The sequence below is a fragment of the Xenia sp. Carnegie-2017 genome, unplaced genomic scaffold, assembly GCF_021976095.1.
Source record: "Xenia sp. Carnegie-2017 unplaced genomic scaffold, XeniaSp_v1 HiC_scaffold_6, whole genome shotgun sequence".
NCBI classification, from domain to species: domain Eukaryota; kingdom Metazoa; phylum Cnidaria; class Anthozoa; order Malacalcyonacea; family Xeniidae; genus Xenia; species Xenia sp. Carnegie-2017.
The window spans coordinates 14,022,056-14,043,128 of NW_025813526.1; the positions used below are offsets into that span (position 1 = coordinate 14,022,056).

General features: G+C 35.9%; 1 protein-coding gene and 1 long non-coding RNA gene across 2 annotated transcripts; one reads left to right on the top strand and one right to left on the bottom strand.

Annotated features, from left to right (window-relative positions):
* Positions 1 to 3,462: 3,462 nt before the first annotated feature.
* On the top strand, positions 3,463 to 4,287 carry LOC124457626. Its single transcript, XR_006952699.1, has 2 exons — positions 3,463 to 3,520; positions 4,243 to 4,287. It is a non-coding gene; the product is annotated as an uncharacterized LOC124457626 (long non-coding RNA).
* A 1,644-nt stretch (positions 4,288 to 5,931) lies between these two features.
* LOC124457136 lies at positions 5,932 to 6,320 on the bottom strand. Its single transcript, XM_047007424.1, has 2 exons — positions 6,217 to 6,320; positions 5,932 to 6,151 (listed from the first exon to the last, which is right to left on the bottom strand). The coding sequence occupies exons 1-2, from the start codon at positions 6,318 to 6,320 to the stop codon at positions 5,932 to 5,934; spliced, it is 324 nt and encodes a 107-aa protein (XP_046863380.1).
* Positions 6,321 to 21,073: the final 14,753 nt, after the last annotated feature.

The window sequence follows — 21,073 nt, forward strand, 5'->3', positions numbered from 1 at the left end:
GGAATCCCTTCATCGAACGAGGAATGTTTTCCATTTGGTTGAAGTATGGAAGCTAAGTTTAATTCTTTCTGGCGTCACAGATGAATCCCTTTAAAATTTGTCTGCCAGCAAAACATAAACAAGTTAAGTCGTCTATTAGAAGGCAATTCTAGGTGATTATTTCCAAAAGTCAATTTTTCAGATGAAATATTTTTGCTTTTTACATTTGGAATTTGGCTTGTTAAGCTCTAGTATTCATCAAATGCTGGCAATTTTTTACAACCATGTCTTAACTCTAAAGTAACTTAATCTGTAGTATTTTGTTAAAACTATCAATCATTTTCAAGAATGATATGCTACTATATGCTGTGCATGGTGCCTTATGTAATGTATACATGTTCTGATGCTTAAATAACCAGGGGTTGATTGATTGAATTAAATTGGTCTGCCCAATCAATTAATTGAAAGTGGGAGTTTTGCACAATCAATTAATTTTAATTGATGCTTTGTCCAATCAATTAATTGGTTACAAATAATTGCAATTAATTGAAACTCGATTAATTTTTTACAACCCAATTTTTGATTAATTTTAGAACGCACACTAATGCTAATATCGTATAGAAATAGGTAGGTCTATTGTACAGGCAATAGCAATAGGTATAGCAACAGTAAATATATTTAACTTTTTTCTCTATGTCATAGGCCACACATTTAGGTTCTATAAGTTTTAGGATTCCCATTAAGAATGAAAAAGCGAAGAAGAAAATATAAAATGTAATGTCAACATGGCATAATTCGAGTTTTTCGAAAGTGTAGGCCTACAAAAAAAAAAAATAGAAATCTAACAAGAATACAAATACAATCAATTAATGCCAATCAATTAATTTTAATTGGAGGTGCGCCCAATCAATTAGTTTTAATTGATGCTTTTTCCAATCAATTAATTGGTTACAAATAATTGCAATTAATTGAAACTCAATTAATTTTTGTCAACCCTTGTAAATAACTACTCTTTAGACTGATTGTGAAATGTTTGTTCTGTTACTTTGTTGGTATATTACGTGACAGTCAGCATGGTAACTGCTCTTCAACAGAATCCTATACTATAATATGTGTGGATGGAAAAGGTACAGTATGGCAACAATGACAGTATTTTGACTTTGACTATATGTAAATGTGTATATGTTAGTCATACTGTTAAGTATTAGCTTCATTTAGGCCAATAATTTCTATGTTAATTATTTGCATATCAATTAATCCAATTTTTAATCTCATACAAAATTTAGGTCGGCAGCATTTAAAAATTGTTGATTTCTGTCTGTGTATTAAGGATGCTGAAAAACTAATTAAACTCCAGCTGTGGCCAGGCTCATCTTCTAAACCCAGAATTGCATTTCACTTTGACTTCATGGATTTTGCTGAAAAATTCTTGCTTGAGAGCCATGTATCCTTGCACAAATTTTGCAGCACTGTTGAAGTTGAATATCTTGAAATGCTACCTAGACTGGTATGTATTTATCATAAACCTGTATTGTGTACCCATGTGATAGTCTACCCATCAAATAGTGGAAATAAATGGGTTGTACTTTGCAAAAAATTTTATTGAATCACTGTTATTTGCAAACAACATAAATAATGCGTATTTGCCTCAAATAAGATAAGAGCACATTCATAATGTACGTGAAGTTTCCTTTGCTGTTATGACATTGTGTATTCAACCTTATTTCATTTTTGAAGCAAATGCACTAGTTTACTAGGTGTTCATTTTGTTCTTGTTAAGGTGAAAGACATATATAATGTGTTAAACAATGGATCATTCGATGAATACAGGTACGTTATATGTTATAGAACAAAAGTCTATTTACAGTTATTGTAAACCTAATAGTTGGATTATACATGTATGTGTAGAGTAGTACAGTCTAACCTGTTTTAAGTTCACACCATTGGACAACAGACTTGTGTCAGCTTAATGAAAGTGTCAGCTTGATTGAGGTTTCATCATTATACTTTCATTATTATGAGCTATATGAGATTAAGTTTTGGATTTTACACAGTATCTGCTTAGTACAGGGTCATTTGATACAAGAGGTTTGACTGTATATAATATCATTTAAGAATTTGATTTTTTTGTCAGATATTTCAAACACCAAGTCAGATTATTATTAAAGTTTATACAGAAAGACATGATTGATTATAGAAATTGCCGTCTTTGCCCACAAGTCTTTATTTGATTTCTTTTTTTTCTACTATTTGCTTTGTGAACTATTTTAAATTATATATTTTTTGTCACATATATTATCAGAACATTTAAAGTTGTTGTCAAATATGAAGTGTTACATGCTTACCATAAAATTCATTTCATTTAATTAAAGAGCTTTGTTTGCTTTAGACTGGTGAGTTAGGTGTGGCCATTCATTCCATGGATGCTTGCTTTGGTCTAAGTTGCAAAAAGTTGGCAGGGAATAGTTTTGCCGTCCCAAACCATGGCTCCCTTAAGTTTGCTGATCAAGATGAGGTAGTTGATTTTGTCGATCAATATAGCAAGTCTAATAACAAAGTAGGAGAACTAATTATTGCATCATGAAGGACTTTGAAGCCTATTCAAAAGTAATCTGTGAAGGGGGAGGGGGAGTGAATACTTTGAAAACAAACTTTATATCTAGTCCAATGAAAAGCAATGGCAAAGCCAGCACTTTTACTTTTACATTGCAAATATTTTTGTATTCAATCAAACAATTTTGGAAAAACAATGAATGGATTTGATTTTCTAAAGAAATTATTAACAATTTTGCTGAAAAATTTGCATTGTAAGAGTAAAAGATTGGGCAGGCTTTGCCCCTGAGAAAAGTGGGTCTATGCTTCATGAAGGTCCATGGGCCCTCATACATAAGAAAGTAGCTACGTTACGTGGATTTAAAATCAAAATTACAAACAGCAAATTTTTTTCTTTTCCTTTAATTTATCATGTTTATGCATGGTCTATGACTTGATTGTGTAAACTGTCATGTTTATTTTTACAGTAATAAAACAATTGTTATATATGCGCTAATCTATAATGTGCTCCACCTTATTTTAGAGTTGTCAGATATTTAAGGCTGGACAAGTTACAGAAGCACTTCACTCCAAAGGAAAAAATCAACTGTTTGATGAAAAAGGAGTGTTTGGTAGTTGTTGCAGTCGGCATTCACACCCTGGACGATTTTTCAGCACTAAATATTGGGGAAGGTTAATGTCTTAGCATTGGTTTGCACGTAATTATTAATGTTGTTGATCTTTGATGAGGTAGTATGGAGAACAAATCGTCAGGTGCTGACCAAAGTCCTGGTGTTGATTTAAAAATAATTTATGATATTGGATGTGTATTATCATCATATTTAAAGGTATTTTAATGTCGGCATGTATGATGCGGGAAAAGTTCATTCACCAACTAAACTTTGAATAAAGTGGTACAGTTCTAGGCAAACAAGAGGCATGACATTTTTAAAAAGTGTCAATTTCGGTGCCGATATTTCATTGTTATGGACACAAGGCTTCATGCCAGGTAATAAATAAAGCTTTGTACCTGGTAATGACAGTGATGGATTAAGAAGCGGGATAGCGGAGGAATGTGGTCTCATCAAGCCTTGATTGGTGGAGATGGATGAGGAGTGGAGATGGCAGTTTCCCTAAGAAATTTATGTATATCAAACCATCAAGCGATCGTAATTGGGATTTATGGAGCACTATTTAAAAAATCTCCAATCATTGTATATAAGTAACAACATTTAACGAAAAATGTCTTCCATGTTACGGCAACAAGCAGCCACTAGAATCTTAATCAAACTAGAGCACCTCCTCCCTCCAGAAAAGTACATCCCTGGGTAATGATGTAGCGATTGAAGAAAGACAATCTTTTCTGCTTTGGTTTCTTCCTTGATAAAAAGCCCCAGTAAGTAAAATATTATTTTTTAACGTCTTTAAAAAAACAGTTCAAGTTCAGTCCTAGAAGGCTCGATGATTTTGGTCTTACAGATGGTGAGGCTATTGAAAGGCTCTGGGCTTACCTTCGTGGGCTCTCAGAAATTACTAAGGAGATGTCTGCCAGTAGAAGAGTAGATCTTTTGACAGACGCGCTTCTTCACTTATCTTGAAGAAATTTTAGCAATGCAGGTGCTTGAATATTGTCATTGCTTTATGTGTAACTATGTGTTGACACAATAAAAATGTTTTTATTTGTTTGTTGCGCCTTGATTGTTTTAATTTTCTGTATATGATTTGTTTAAGGAAAATCGTTAACGTCGAAGCTTAAAAAATGTCTACAACTTAAAATTAAAGCGAAACAAGAAATGAAGGATTTGTTTAGCGAACTACCTGGTAAGTAGTTCTGGTAGGTTAGAAATTTCTTATGTTTTCTGTGGCCGAAAAGTATTTAAGATTTCTTTTTGCCTAACCAAACTCTCAATTCAATTTGCATCGTAGGAAATACGAATTTCTTTTGTTTGTTAGTGACGTACGATACTGAAATTGTTTGTCAGTGGGAGGCCAGAGAGAAGGAAATTATGTCAAGAGTCTACCCAGGTATATAATGTTATTCATGGCAATAGTTTCATTCTTAACAATTCAGTCTGTAGGATTTAAAGACGTACTTTTTAAAGGACACATGCAACATAAAATTCGGATTGTTATTTTTGTACTTTACATAAAGGTATAGCTCCAAGTAATAGTTCACCAAAGTTTGAGACTCAAAGGATAAATATTTTTGAAGATATGTAGGTTTAAAGTTGATGGTTTACTGATAACCTAATAAAAAATGCCCGACAAGCTAACGACGGCTACCGATTGGAAAATGGTCGTTGTGACGTAATAGTTGACATGAGCTAAACGCGGTCAATTGCGTGCTTCGTTCAAAATATATTGGTAACTTCTTTGCCTGCATCAACAACACGACAATTTAGCATTGAAAATATGGTTTATTGTGCCGCATTTAATTATAAAAACGGTTCTTCTAAGAACCACCAAACGCAGCAAAAGGTTTCTTTTTTCGTTTCCCGAAAACAAGCGCATGCGACATATTTGGATTGAAAAAATCCGACGCAAAAATTTGAAGACAACAAAGAGCTCAAAATTGTGCTCGCAACATTTCGAGAGTTCGTGCTTCGTGCAAAATTTTGAAGCGATGCAATCAATACGATGGACAGCAGGACGGCTTCGCCTTAAGAAGGATGCTGTATCCACGATTTTATAATACTCTGTGGAACCCACAAGTGTAGCATCTAAAAGGAAGCAGCCAACAAATGTTAGAACTGCATTTGAGAAGAGACGAAGGCAAGAGGTGATTATTATAGTTATAGTTAGCAATATTCGTTTACATTTGTCAAAAACTAAGCTATATAGCATTACCAAATTGAGGACAATTTTATAATTTTAGATTATTGACGACGTTCTTGCAGAACATGACGACTTTCTTGTAGGCGACGACCACGATGTGTCGACATCGGCTAGAAATGTTTGTGCGTTTTACCTCAAAGGAAGTTTGTCTAAGATAAAGATGTCAAAATATACGTAGACAGCGAAACACAAACATATACAGTGGTAACTTACTCAGACTAATGTCGTTTGATCTTTTCTTTGTTATTTTAACTCATAGCAAATTCCTTAACGTACCTTAGAAGCACAATGTGAAATGCCAAGCAGCCATAACAATCCGTCCGCATAAACACGTAAGGTTAAGAACCACTCAAACAAAAGTGCCAAATATGATAAGTAGAGGTATAGACTTTCCATTTCGGCCGTTTTGATTTTCGTGAAAAATCCAGCAATACGATAATTTTATCTAAAGGTTGAGTTAATTTCAACAAAAAGTCATAGCACACAGACGACGTCATGTGAAATTGAATATTTTGAGGATAGCGCTGTATGGTCTGATACAGAAAGCACGTCGACGATGAGCAATAGCTACAATGAATCAGACTCTCACTCGTTTTCTTCACTCTCAGGCATAGGTCCAATGTCATGTGTGTACACGACCATAGCTGTTTTTACGACAGCTTCGTTTGTACACACTGTGGCAAACTCTTCCTCTTGTGTGATACAAATATGATCGCCATGTATCAGAGGATCAGTATTGTTTACCTCTTGGCAACATATACTTTCCCGTCCTGTACTCATGACCACACAAAAGCCCCAGTCGCACCTAAAGATAAAAACATTGTTTTTATTTTGGGAAAAACTATGAAGAATCAATAAAATGCAACTAACCATTCAACATTTCCAATTCTGTGAATGTATTTATCTTCGCTTTCCGATGACGGAGAATTGTCATTACTATGACCACCTTGCACGTTGGCCAAAGGCTCAAACATGTAAGGTTGTACCTCATTGTTATTGATAACAATATCATAATCGGCATCTTCTTCAGAAGAATCCATTAATTTTTGATAAATAAAAAACAGTAATAGCAAACTACCGAAAGCCGTGCAAGCACTGCGTGCAGGTCGTAGAACGATGTAAGAACGATGCTTGTTTATGTCAACTAAAACGTCTCTCTTTTCCAGTTGCCAGACTTAACGGCGTTTTAGCAATGGTCATCGAATATCGTGTTTTTACCGATTATAACCCAAAATATCTTTTGAAATATTTTGCGGATGACTTTGAAACTTGGTACGTCTTATTTTCACGCTATAGGCATTACAATAAAATAAAGTTGTCTTCTAGCTTGCATGTGTCCTTTAAATACAGAACGTAAAGAAACCATGGAGAACTGGAAAGTGACGTACGCTCAAAAGCTACTGCATTTTAAACAACTAAGGTAGGTTTTTTAATGTACTAAACTGGCTGTTTCTCTATAATACATGCTTATAGACGTTTTAATATTTCTTTCGAGCCTAATTGGTGAATTATTTAAATTCTTAGTGCTACATCATTCGGATGTTTTGAAGAAAACCAGGAGATAACCCTGAAGATTACTCAATTCATCAGATGTCGAAAAAACTATACAAGTATATATAAATGTGTCAAAGAAATATTTTGCTTTAAAGTTTTTTTTTACATACGCGCAAAATTTATGTAGACAGGTTTCGACAGGCTTTAAAAGATATTGAACGAAAGCATTCTGTAAAAGAAAGATGGAAACCTGGTCATCCTAATTTTGACGTCGTTGCATTGCAAGTCATACAAAGAAAACGAAAAGATACTATCGGAGCTTTACATGGACTTTCCATCGGAAGGCATTTCTTAATAACATTGAGAAAGAAGTATGCAGGTACTGTAATTCACAGTAAATTTCGAATACTTGTTACCTAAGCTATGTTACCATATCTGTCTTTTGTTGTTCTTGTAAATGTTAATTTTGTATTCCTTTTACTTGTTTAGATGGTCAGAAAATTGCCACTCGCTTGTCCAGGCAAATCACCAAGATCACGAACAAGATGAAATTAACAATTGAGAAACACAATGCTGCCATTGATTCTCTTCGTGATTTTATAAACAGTTTACCCGATCGTCTGACATTTGACAAAGCGAAAGATCCTACATCAGACCTTTATGAGGGATTTGAGTCTGGTGAGGATGACATTCTAGGGGAAGCCTCGGTCCAAGTATACACAAAGAGGAAGGCTATTGAAATTTACTTAATCCTAAAACGATGTGACGAGAAGGAGAAACTTTTAAACTTGGAAAGGGAAAGGCTTCTATTGTATTACACCAATCTTAGCTCAACAATTCAGGAAGCACTTGTTGATCTTGGTGGTTTGAGCAGCGATGAATTCATGCTTGGATCAAAGCATGAACTGATAAGATTTAAAACCAAATTGCGGAATGAGTTGTTCAGCTTGAAGAAAAGTTTTGAACTTCCACATGTAAAAACTTTTCTTCTCCAGGCTGAGATTGTCAACTTAACCAATGATGTCAACATTTCCAATGAATCCGAAAGCTCAACGTATGAGGAATCCGATACTGGAGATGGAAACATCGAAGAGCTCTCAGAAGTGGACAGTGACATTGAATAGACGACATAGCTACTATTCGTAAATTAATAGCTACTTTTTATGTACTTATTATGTAATTTAGTTGTTCACGTATCTAGTATAATAACTGATATCACGCAAACATTTGGTTTTGTGACGTCATGTTAGTGCACAGTCATTTTCTCTTCTTCTGTACAACACCGGAGGTTTTGACCCGTCGTTGAATTGTGAGAGAACTATGTTCTTTATTATTTATCAATGTCTTAAAAGTAAGAGTTTATATGCGACATATATCACAACCAATTAGCTCTGTCTGCCCAACTCAATTCATCTAAAGTTGTGAGCATTCATATCATATATAAAATAGCCGAGACGTATCCAAAGCTTGGTCAGTTGATCAACGGGGTCTGGGGCGAGTTTTTGAAAACACCGAATTTCATGATTTGTCCGTCTAAATTATCCAATTTGTTTTTTAACGTTATAAGCCTTCCCATGTTTCATATTTTGCTCAAGATTAACTTAAAACAAATGACTAACTTTACAGACGTTCAAGCTAGCGAAACGATGCTGACGAGAGAGTGCGGTCTGGTTTGGCACCCTTGATGGCACTGCCGCTGTAAGAGGAAAATGAGAAATGAAACCGAATACGTGTTTGGATTGAAATAATATAAAACTCAAAATTATTAATCTGCGTTACTGAGCACTGTTGCCATTTCACAGAACACGTAAGCCATTTTACAGATCAAACACTCTTGTCATGTTGCACGCCTACCGTAATCATTGCACGTATTACGTATCACGCATTCTTGCCGTGAGCTTCAAATGTTCTCTACGCAATACCAACCCTCCCTACAATCACATTCTAAAGTAACATTCTGATGTTAAGAAAAGAACGTCATCGGTTTTTTGGGGGTTATTTTTATTATAAGATGCTACATACTTTGCTACTAATAAGGTCCATGCTATAAGGGTCGTTGTACTAACTAAAAAAATCAATATTTTATTTGAAACATAATTTTTTAAAAAAATTTATAGCCACAACTGTCAACTATTTGCTGTAACAACATTGCTACTGGCTACTGCATACTTTTGTGTAACAATCACATATGCTCGATGATATTGGATTATGCAGTGCTGTTTATTTCACAAAAAGCACAGTAAAGTGAAAATGTCGACGCAACAGAATTCTCGAAATGTTAAAAGTGGAATTCATTTATGATATATATGTTGCTTTACTTTGAGTGTTCGTTGGTACCGTAAATGAATATATCAACGGCCAGTGCGTTTAATCAATTCTAGATGTTGTGGTGCAGCGAAATGAAAAGAGAGACGTGTATATTAGTTGTTTGTGTGAACAAATAAAACAAAACTAAGACAAACTAAACTTCTTATAAGCCAAATTTTGAACCCACTATAATTAATATATCATAAAGGTAATGTTGTGAAGGTGGTGGGTGTCTATCGAGGACGGGACTTTATTAGTAAGTGGCGTTGCAAGGAGGGGGGGCGTTTAATATGTATAAGGTGTTAAATTAATATAGGGCCTTTATCAGATCGTTTACGTCACAAATGCCCATATATCATCTGAGAAATACAATTTGCCTTATGCAAACCAATGAGACCTTTGGGAAAACTTGAGAGCAGATCAGTGCAAGTAGGACACCGAAGGTCTTGGGTTGCACGATTGCATCTGATCGAGTTACCATAAACGGCTTCAAGGTTTGCATAAGCCAGTGCAATGGTGCAAACACGAAAAACAGTTTTTACCTCTTGTATACAATGATACGAAACAATAATTCTAAACAGACAAATTTACATCGATATGCAATTTTTTTTGGTTAATAGATTGATTTGATTGGTTGAGTTGAAATCGGTTTGCACAGGTTAATGCACACACGGCTATAGACCAATCACCGAGCGGGTACAATTGTTTTTATTTTATAAATGGACAATGGACATTACTCACATACGTTGCATACTCTTATGTACTGTACTGCCCGTCCATATTAAAGCCCATTTGTCAACTCTGTTTCATCAAGACTCCTTATGTCGCGTAAAATGCTCAGATGTTATAAAAGTGTTGAGAAATAAATATAAGAGTATATCTGTTCGAGAGTGTGGGTTCATTTTACGAAAGTGTTTTCCTACGTTGAAGCGAATTCATAGCAATCATGTCAACTTCGATTCTGGCATTAGCCACATCGACGCCATTGAAAATGTTAACCAATGTCATACGGAAAATGGTATGGTTTAAAATAGCTAGCGCAGTCCCTAATTAACATAAATTTCAGAGGCACACGATAAAAATAAGTTGAGGAAGGGCTTAATTTTTGGTGTTAATTGTATATAATATTGAGAACATTTTTTTGGTAGGGGGGAGGGGAGGAATTATTTTCCATCTTGAGAAGAACTACCTTGGACATGGAGCAAACTTTATTTTTTTGTCTCATTTCATAGATTGCTCAACTGAGAATAAAATGCTATGTGTTTTACCTGATTGCATGAGTATCAATCGGTCAGAATTGCTACGTTACTCATCAAAGAGGCCTAAATATTCTTTTCCAAATGGGAATTTTTATAGCATGGAGTTATGTTGGTTTAGACGAATGGCAGTTGCAGTGAGGAAATCTGAGATTTATGTCATTGAGGAAGCAAGAACTATTCTTAGCTTACCATCTCATCCATGTTTTCCAATATTAATTGGTATTAGTCGGATGAAAAGCCATTCATTTTAATAACAAGATTTTATGGTCATGTAGGAACTGGAATGTACATTTCCTTAGAAGGATTGTGCTATTGTGATGGAATCACTTTTTCCGAGTGGATATCTTTATTAATCAAGATATGGGAAGGCATAGAGTTGTTGCATTCTTGTGGATTTGCTCATGGAGGTCTTGGAGTTCAAAACATTATTGTTGTGAAACGGAAAGAAAAGAAAAAAGTTTGGGTGCCAGTATTTCTGAATCTTAATGAAGTCAAAGCTTTATATGGAAGTATTGACAACAACTTAAGTCAGCAAGACTGTTTAGATTTGGCGTCTTGCTACATAAAGTAACTACTCTCCCTGCAATAAAAGAAACATGTGCATTACGCCAGCAAGAGAAATTAACTCAATTGTCCAAAGCTATTTCTTCTGGTTGCAATGCATTGTCAATAGCAAGACGTTTAAAACATATTACACAAACATAAATATTTTTTACTAATGTATAAGTATCTCAATTATTACAGTTATTTTTACAAATATGATATCTTATTTGCCCATCCAGTGAATTGTGCATGTCTTTGTGTAGGTGAAAGGTAGAACCCCTCCCTCAAAAAAAATTATTTTTATATATAATGTAGTTTTTACTTTTGGGCTTTAATCTTCGAAATTTTAATTATAGAATTAGACATTCTGCATGGCTTATATGTGAATAGAAGAATATTACCTTCTAAAAAAACATGTTCAATCCAACTAAAACTGACTTATTTACAATGCAACTAAAACTGAAAACCGAGTTGATTACATTGCACATTTTACAGTGCTACCTGTTACCATTGTAAACAATGAATTTTTTTTTATTTGTGTGAAATTGAAAACTATATGTATCCCTGTTTTGATAAAATTTGAGTAACTTTCCTTTCAAAGGACTTGTTCAATATGAAAGTTTGGGTATAATCAGTAAACCTATGAGTCTCAAAACTTACATTGCCATTGTCCTTAATAATATTTTTTCCAAAGATTGTTTCCTTTTCTTCAATAAGATGGATGGTATTGCCTGACTCATGATTTAGCCAACATCCTGTCAATTTATCTCTTGCGCTTATCTGCTGCAGAGCTTGTAGAGATCCCGTAAATGAAAAAAGCCAGAACTGACTTTCCTCATCATCACAGTACACAGTCAAAACGAAATGATTTGCCTAAGACACATATGCATTCAATTTTTTTTTTTAACTCTGTCAAAGCTTCAGGACATAACACTTTCCAGTGTGTTGATATTATTTCTTTGATTTCAGAAATGCTATGTGTCTCATTAATACCAATACCTCCACATCTTCTTTTGATACTTTAAGGACACATTTTCCGAATACATTACTAAGCAATTCCTTGCAGTCTTCACCAAAATCTTGCAAAGGTGCACCTTCTGACGTTTCAAGAATGAAGGAAATACTGTCCTGGCAGTCCATGATTTTCCGTATTTCTTTTGAGCCATATTGTCGTGGCTTCTTCAGGCGAATGTCATCTGGTAGTCCTTCAACATGAAAACCATCAGAAAGATATGGAACGCGAGAACCAGTCACACCTTTTGTTTCACCTTTAAGAAAAATGCTCACTGACAAGAACTAACAATCATAATGACTTAACAACATGACTGTAAAAAGGGTAATTTTTACAAAATTACTCACTGGAAAAAATTTTGTATTTTCCATAAACTTTTTATTTAAAAACAGAGAAGATTTCTTTATGCAGGTGTATCAAAAGGTAAAATTACACTATCACTGTAAGGCAAACACTACCATTCAGGAATATACAGGCAACCTTTATACATAACTGTTGTTAACAACATTATACTGTTTTCAAAAGTATTTAATGAAAAATTTATTCAAAAATATTTTTTTAAACTTGCAGCCATAGAGTGAAATACTTTATCCAGGCCTGTGGCGGTTAAAATAACACCTGTATGGTCACGTCACTCTCAATGGTGAAGATCTGCGTACAAGAATAAATAAAAAATTAATTTACTATACTTCTTGTTAAAGAGCATTCTTACATCCTCATGAGTCCATTTCTGTTTTTCTCGGTCTACATCTACCAAATATAGCATACAAACTTTTTTTTAGCTATTCAAACTACAATTTTATCTCAAAAAGCTTGCTTTGTGATTTTTCACTCTTTAGAGAATTTAATGAAGAGTGAGAAATCACGAAGCAGGCTTGTCAATATAAAATTATAGGTTGTGAATTTCCGTTATAAAAGCGTGCTCAATATCTTTATAGATTGAGCAAAATATAAATTCATAAAAGTAAAATAAAGCATCAACTAAACTGTCATTCACCTGGTGATTGCCAAAAGGCGTGAAACACAATGTAGCAAATGGTTTCATGATATTATATACGTACACCACTTTATCGGATACCAAAAATACCTTAATATTTACCATTAGAAATACGCTATTTTGAGATGGGATGAACATTTTGTAACCATACGTAACACAACATTATAGTAAAGCTCTAAAACTTAGTCATATGTATCTACTTGACTACCATCCAGTAACTGGTATCCATGAAACTGGTGCTGACATATCAATAGAAGTTAAACTTTATGCCTATCTCTAATCAACATGCTCTGCAAGTTGTGACAAGAATGTAGAAGAATTAGTGAAAAATCGGAAGTCTATCCTTAACCAACAACAAGCATTTCTGGAGAGGGAACACATATTTTCATCAATGCTGCCATGAAACAATTAACAGAAAGAGAAACCAACAGAAAAAGTGGTTATCTCTTACTTCACAAGCATATATTGCTGCAGAGAAGGCGATTTGTGACAAGAGGCTTCTAAAAGACCTGTGGAAGCTGTCTGAGTTTTGTCACTCAGGAGAGTTGGAGGTTTACCATTCCCTTTTACTGAAATACTGCCCAAAGCGAGAGCATTTTTCATTTCCTGGAATGGTAGTCCGCACTCTGTCAGCAGCATTAGATCACAACAACAATATTAACCGTGATAAAGCAGTCATTAAGTCAGGGACAAACAAAGGGCAAGACCGTTACTAAATGATTTTTGCTAAAACAAGGAAGCAATGGGTTGTAAAAGCAATGAAAGAAAAGAAAGAGTACCAGTACATTGATAAACTACTTGCCGAGGTTGTGAATGCATGCAAAACTGAGGAGATTGAACTTGTACATCATGGCGAGAATCTTCCAAAGACCATTTCTAAATCATGTCCACCCAGGAAAGAAGTACTTGTAAAGGAACATCAGTCTAGATTTGCATAAAATGTCAGTGGTGATGATAGATTTTGCCATGCGCATATAATATGATGTTGAATCAGTGAAGACAACTTTTGTACATTCATTCTTAAATATTAACATAGAAAAACCAGCATAGTGGAAGCCTTCAAATTGAAATTCCTCTGCAGAGACAGGTGGAGGAAATGTTTCTCTAATGCGAGTAACTGCTCATGATGGCAATATGACTCTTACTTTTCTACCCAAGATACCCCAACACCATCTTGTCGACTGTCTATATGCAATATGGCGGTATATTTTGTCTTCGGGCCCATCATATGCTACCTCATATTGCTGCTTGTACTGGTACAGAGCTGTTTGTAAGACCCACCTGTTAAGACAAACCGACTCAAAACCAGGATGTTGTGTAATGCACAATGGGACTTCGGTGGTCTCATTCGTTTCTACTGCCTCTGCATTTTCGTCACAAATATTGGAAATCTTTTTGCAGCATAAACATTCCTCGTTATTGTCCATTATTTGGCAGTTACCACATTGACACATGAATATGTTAAAAAAAAGGATCTTGAAAAGTAAACGTCTAAATTTCAATGAAGATTGCATCTTACAGTAAAAACTTTAAAATCTAAAGTATTATGTGTGTGTGGACGTGGCCAACTTCAAAAACTGAAAACATACTTTTAAGATCGAAACAATGGTCTAGAATAATATAACATTTTACTACCAACCATTCAAGATTGTTTCGCCGAGATTCATCCTCAATATACACAAATTCCTGTTCTTTGTTGTCCTCAAGCTGGTGAGCTTCTTCGTGTTCATCAGCCAGCCATTCGGGCTCAAATTGATATGGCCGAATATTGTTTGCTGGATTGGCTTCCATTTCACTATCGATTGGTGAATTACGCTGAAGTTCTTCCAAGAAATCCATTATAAGCGATTGTTTTGTTTTTTTTTGTGCAAGGCTGTGCGTTATTATTTTACATTGTTGTAAACATAACTCCAAATCGGTTTGACGATATGATGTCAAAATAATTTCCGCTGACGCTTTCTGTGCCCACGCTGCCAAACCTCAAAACAGTTCAAATAGCGCATTTGAAGACGCGATTTTGTCAAAAAGAAAATAGCTGATGTAAAAATTTCAAAATATAGTAACCTTTGCATAAAAATGGAACTTTTAAAACCAACATTATGTGAGGGTAGAGTTTCCCTTTAACCTTGACTGGCGTCGTAAATAGAAGAAGAATAGTTCTCACTCATAGAAATTTCGTGTTTGTTGTTTAATTTACAATGTCGTTTCTCTTAGCTACATTTACTCCAATATTTATTGATTTTAAAATTTATTGATCGTATTGCAAATCTACAATTTTTGCATAACTTGGATATGAAATTTTTTAGTTATTTTTTAATGCAATTTTCGCATAACTGTATGTTTGAAACGAGCCTGAATTTTATATTGCATTGACAAAGCAAAAAAATGTCAATCACCGCCAAAATTTTACACTCATGATCAATTCTTTCAATGTGATATAAAATTGGTTTACCTGGACAAGTTTTGCACAAGCAAGTTCAACTTAAACATTGACAAATTTGTTGAAATCTACAATTCCAATTTAACATTTATTTATACACCGTCCATTACTAACATTTGTTTTCTCAAGTTTAAACTCTATAAACATTAGCTGAATTAATATAAGTCAGAAAGATCATAGAATGACTTATCCAATAAATCATTGCAAATGATTTATAAAAATAAAATAAAACTTAAGTCGAGAAAAGTCATACCACAAATCATGAACTTAATTGCTCATTGTTGTGTCTAGTAGCAGTGAAGTGTTTCCTGATGTAGATTCGTAATACAATGTATTGATACAAAGCACATACTCAATGCAAAAATTGGCAGAAAAAAGCTTCTAAAACGACTTCTACTAAACTAATTTTAATATTACTGTTTTTAGTAAGATTTTCGCATTTTTTGGGTTTGGCTGAAGTGCTAATTCAATACAACATAGCTAATAAAACTAAAATCTGTACGAGGAAAATTATAATTGCAAACTGATTATGCCCGTTAAAGTATACCATTTTTTTATCGAAAGCTTACTTACTTTTAACATAGATTCTTTTAAAGTATTTATTCTCTCTTTAAGAAATACCTCTGAGATTTAAAAAGTACTTTATCTGAGTTCAATATTACTCTGAAAGCTATTTACGTGACGGTGCTCTTCAACAAAATGGAAAAAAACATTTATATTGTACTAGCTTTGAATGTTTTAAATCATGATTATATAGAGTAAAGTTCACAATTTATACACGTGCCACTGCATGTAAGCCCGATTTTAAACTTTGGGTTTTACTGTCACGTGATTACATAAATTACGCGTGAATGCTGCAGTAATTCCTGTAGACCAATGTAAATCATCTGGTTTCATAATATACAGTGTTCTTAAAAATGCACTATGCAAAATAGAAGAAAAGTTCCCTTCTTTATTTGTTACAATCGATTGACTTGTTGCTCAAATTATACTTCTTTGTTCAAAATTAATTCTCTTTTTTATTTCAATTTGCAAATATCTAATTGTAAAAGCTATTGCAAAATAAGTTATTTAGAAATTGGTTATGTAACTTTTGAACATTTTGCTTGAGTTTTGAGTTGTAAAGCTCTTTTTACTGAAATAATGGAACATCCTTGAAAGATGATATCAAGAACCAGAATTGAGTTTGAAGCTGCTCCTGTAAGTAAAAAGGCAGTTGTAATGCTGACGTTAAGATGCTTTGGCATAGTTTTAACTTTTCACTACATGAAGACAAAATTAGAAAAGTTTTGTGCCTTCATTTTAATGCACTTGATTCATGCTGTACTTTTTAAGTATTTATGTAGATCGTTCCAGTCAATGATTATTGCTTGTTTTGTAAAAGCTCCGTCGGACTCATGCAATAAATGCTTTTTTAAAACAACTTCATAACTGTTTTAAAACAGAATTTTAATTCGGGTTATGGCTTCGTATTTAAAATTTAAAAACACCTTGTCATTGATGACGAAATAAAATTGCCATTGATATCAATCAACGACATTTATATAGCACACATTTGTAAGTCTAAATTTCTTAACTCTATTGTAATATTTTTCTTCTTTTAATCATAGGCGTGTGGGACGGGAGACATTAGTCAAAAGAAAGCTACTGTTGAAAAAATTCAGACTTTTTTTATATTTTGAATTTTACCTCATCTTGAGCGATGTGTTTTAATCACTCTAAAAGTTTTTAAATATATAGTTTGTTGTTTGTAACAAAAGGCTTTAAGAGTGGCAAATAAAAGAAGAAAAATATTTATTTAAGAATCAGGAATTTTATAGTATGCAAAGCAGCTGCTCAATTCAAACCGGTAAATGTCAGTGTCACACTGATGTCATTTCGTAATATGAATACGATTGTACAAATAATTTTATACATGATAACATAGGGTGGCTTTATTCGTGCGCGCATGCAGTGGCAGACCTAGGTCAGGTCAAAGTAAGTTATAAAAGCTCATTTTAAAATAAAAGACTTTTTAACAAAGTTGTTGTTTAAAAATTTGTAAGGAATAGTGAAGACTAAAATACTCCAAGTAGGATTGGCTCCAAAATATTATAAAGTGTAAATATATTTTCAATAAAGTATGCGGACCTCCCCTGGTTCCACCACATCTAGGATCTCAGTATTGGATATATTCAGTATACTGTGGCTAGCATGTCCATTTGGCATATGTTTAAAATATTTTTTGTAGCAACAGAAAGTATAAAAATAGGTACAATGGCCAAATATGTAGACATTATCTTGTGGTTATAAAAGACGCTATTGGCGTCAAGTAAAATGTGGCAAATGTGATAAATCAAGTAATAGACAAAGGTACACAAGATGCAACAATGCAAAGTATCATGATTTGTACGTTAGCTAAAGCCAATGAACTAATTCATGTTTAGGATGATAACGCAGATGAAAAGATGTTAACCAAGCAGCAGATGACGATTACAAAACTTCAACAGCGTTAATTAAGTGCCTTCGCACAAACAAGTCCATTCCTTCAGAATATCCTGCTAAATTACTAGCAAATAAATTTTATCCCTGCGATTTAATCCAGAGCTGTAAAAAAAATACTCGCGAATCTTTTATGAACACAGAAACAATCATTGTGTGTGCTTCACTTGTAGAGATTTCGAAAATAATTATTCATATGTTTTTCATATTTTGAAGAAGCCAGAAAAGTTTTCTAAATATGGAAATCTGAAAATAACATTGATGACTTAGTTGAAATTGTATACAGCCAATCAGAAACTGAACTCCTCTGTTCTTGACAAAGTTCACACAGATCAAAAGCAACAAGTAAAAAGCAATCAGCAATATCTTCTAGTCATTGTTGAGAACCTCGTGTTTGCTGCAAAGCAAACATTGCCATAAGAGAACATTCAGAGAAAAGAAAACAATCTCAGACATTAACAGAGGGAAACTTCATGAGTCATCACACTTAAGATGCAAAGATATACCATGATTGAAACAAAACCTTCAAAGCCAAATGAAAGAGCACGTAAAGCATACATCAAGAAACGCACTGAATGAAGTCATTGGAATAGTTTCGGATATAATACTGAAGAGAATAACCAATGGTGAACAGTAGTTAGTACAGCTTGTAGCAGAACAGAGCACATATCATTATGTGTAAGATACCTCTTTAAGGTTAGACAAAGGAAACGTTTGCTAGTTTTTATGCAACTCTATCAACCAAGAGAAACATCTGTTTGAACTTGATAATTTAAGTGCAACTCCAATGGCCTGATGCTACTAACTCTGTGCGCACAACACGAGCTAACCATCACTAACACTCTCTTTCAACAAGCTGACAAGCTGAAGAACACATGGATGCACCCTCGCTCCAAACAGTGTCACATGCTGGACTACGTAATCGTCCACCAGAGGGACCGCAGAGACGTGCACATCACACGCTGCATGCGTGGTGCCAACTGTTGGTCTGATCACCGCCTGCTACGGAGCAAGATGAACATTTAGCTCGCCAGAAAGAACAAATCAGCAAGAGAGAAGCCACTGAGGAAGTTGAATGTAGCTCGCATTCCACCCAAAAAAGAAGAGCTGCAAGAGAAGCTAGAGGTAGCCCAGGGAAACATTAACATCACGGGCGAGGATATAGAGGAAGACTGGAGCACTTTCAAAGAAGCCGTCTACAACTCTGCAGCGAGTGTCCTTGGATACGTTGAGCGAAAACATCGAGACTGGTTTGACGAGAATGAGCTGAGATCAACAGGCTTATTGACAGGCTCCATAAGGCTCACAGCGACTTTATAGGGGACAAAGCTTGCGAGAAGAATAAGCAAGACTACCAGCAAGTGAGGCAGCATGTGCAACACAAGCTGAGGGAAATGAAGAAGGCCTGGTGGGAAAAGAAAGCCGAAGTAATCCAAGTGGCAGCTGATGCTCACGACTCAAAAAAGCTCCACGATGGGCTTCGCGCAGTGTACAGTCCAAAATCGTCAGGCTCTACCTCCATCAGGTCTGCATACCGAACGACACTGCTAACAGACAAAGCTGACATACTCTCACGCTGGGCTGAACACTTCAACAAGCTGCAGAATAGAAAGTCACAGATGAACGAAGAAGCCATTGAGTCCATCCCCCAGCTGCCAATCAAAGAGGGAAATTGCTGACCCACCCACCAGAGACGAGGTTGCGAAAGCCCTCAAGCAGACAAGGTCTGGAAAGGCTCCTGGGTCTGATGGCATTCCAGCTGACGTCCACAAGAACGGAGGCCAGGCACTCCTGGACAAACTGACATCCCTGTTCCAGGAGGTTTGGAAAGTTATCAAGGTCCCCCAGGACTTCAAAGATGCTGCCGTCGTGCATATCTATAAGAGGGAAGGCGATAAGACCTCATGTGACAACCATCGAGACATATCCCTCCTCTGCATCGTAGGCAAGGTTTTGGCCCAAGTAGTCCTCAACAGGCTAATCACAAATGTCGCCGAGGCCATCGTCCCTTAATCTCAGTGTGGTTTCCGGCAGGCAGGGCAACTACTGACATGGTTTTCGCTATTCGCCAGTTGCAGGAGAAGTGCCGCGAGCAAAACAAGGAATTCCACGTGGTCTTCTTAGAACTAACTAAGGCATTCGACACCGTTAATCAGGAAGGCCTTTGGAGGATCCTGAGAAAATTTGGGTGTCCAAAGAAGCTAGTCTCTCTGGTAGCCTCATATCATGATGGCGTGCAGGCAAGAGTCCAGGAAGGTGGGGAGACATCGGACCCATTTCCTGTGAAGAACGGTGTGAAGCAAGGTTGTGTTCTTGCCCCAACACTCTTATTCATACTGCTCGCAGCGATGCTGCTCGACGCCTTCCGTGACTTCGACAAAGGGGTGTACATTCAGCTCGGTACTGATGGAAAGCTCTTCAACCTCAGAAGACTTCAGGCCAAGACCAAAGTCTACGAGGCACTCCGGCGTGAATGTCTCTTCGCAGATGACTGTGCACTAGCCGCCTACTCCCATGAAGACATCCAGTGCATAACAGACCGCTTCGCAACTGCATGTGATCGCTTTGGTCTGACCATCAACCTGAGCAAGACTGAGACCCTGGTCCAGCTTCCACCATCCCAGACTCGTGACACCTCACCACCACCTCCTGTCATGCTTAACCACATCAACATCAAGATTGTTGACAAGTTCTGCTACCTTGGCAGCACCATCAGCAACAATGGTTCCCTGGACGTAGAGGTAACGCTACGTATTGCAAAGGCCAGTGATGCTTTCAGCAGACTAAAGAGAAGACTCTGGCATGAACATGGCATCAAGATCGTCACCAAAAATGCTGTGTACAGGGCGGTGGTCCTGAGTGTTCTGCTGTACTGCGAAGAAATCTGGACCACTTATCGCAGGCACATACAACAGCTGGAACAGTTCCACCAGCGCTGCCTGAGAAAAATCCTCCGCCTCAAGTGGCAGGACAAAGTGTCCAACCTTGAAGTCCTTGAAAGGTGTGGACTTCCCAGCATTGAGAGCTTGATCATCAAAACTCAACTCCGATGAACAGGCCATTTCGTAAGGATGGATGACAGCAGAATCCCAAAGATGCTGCTGTATGGTCAACTACATGACGGGAGCCGTGTCCAAGGAAGACCGCTGAAGAGATACAAAGACACCCTTAAAGCCAACATCAAGAGCCGCAAC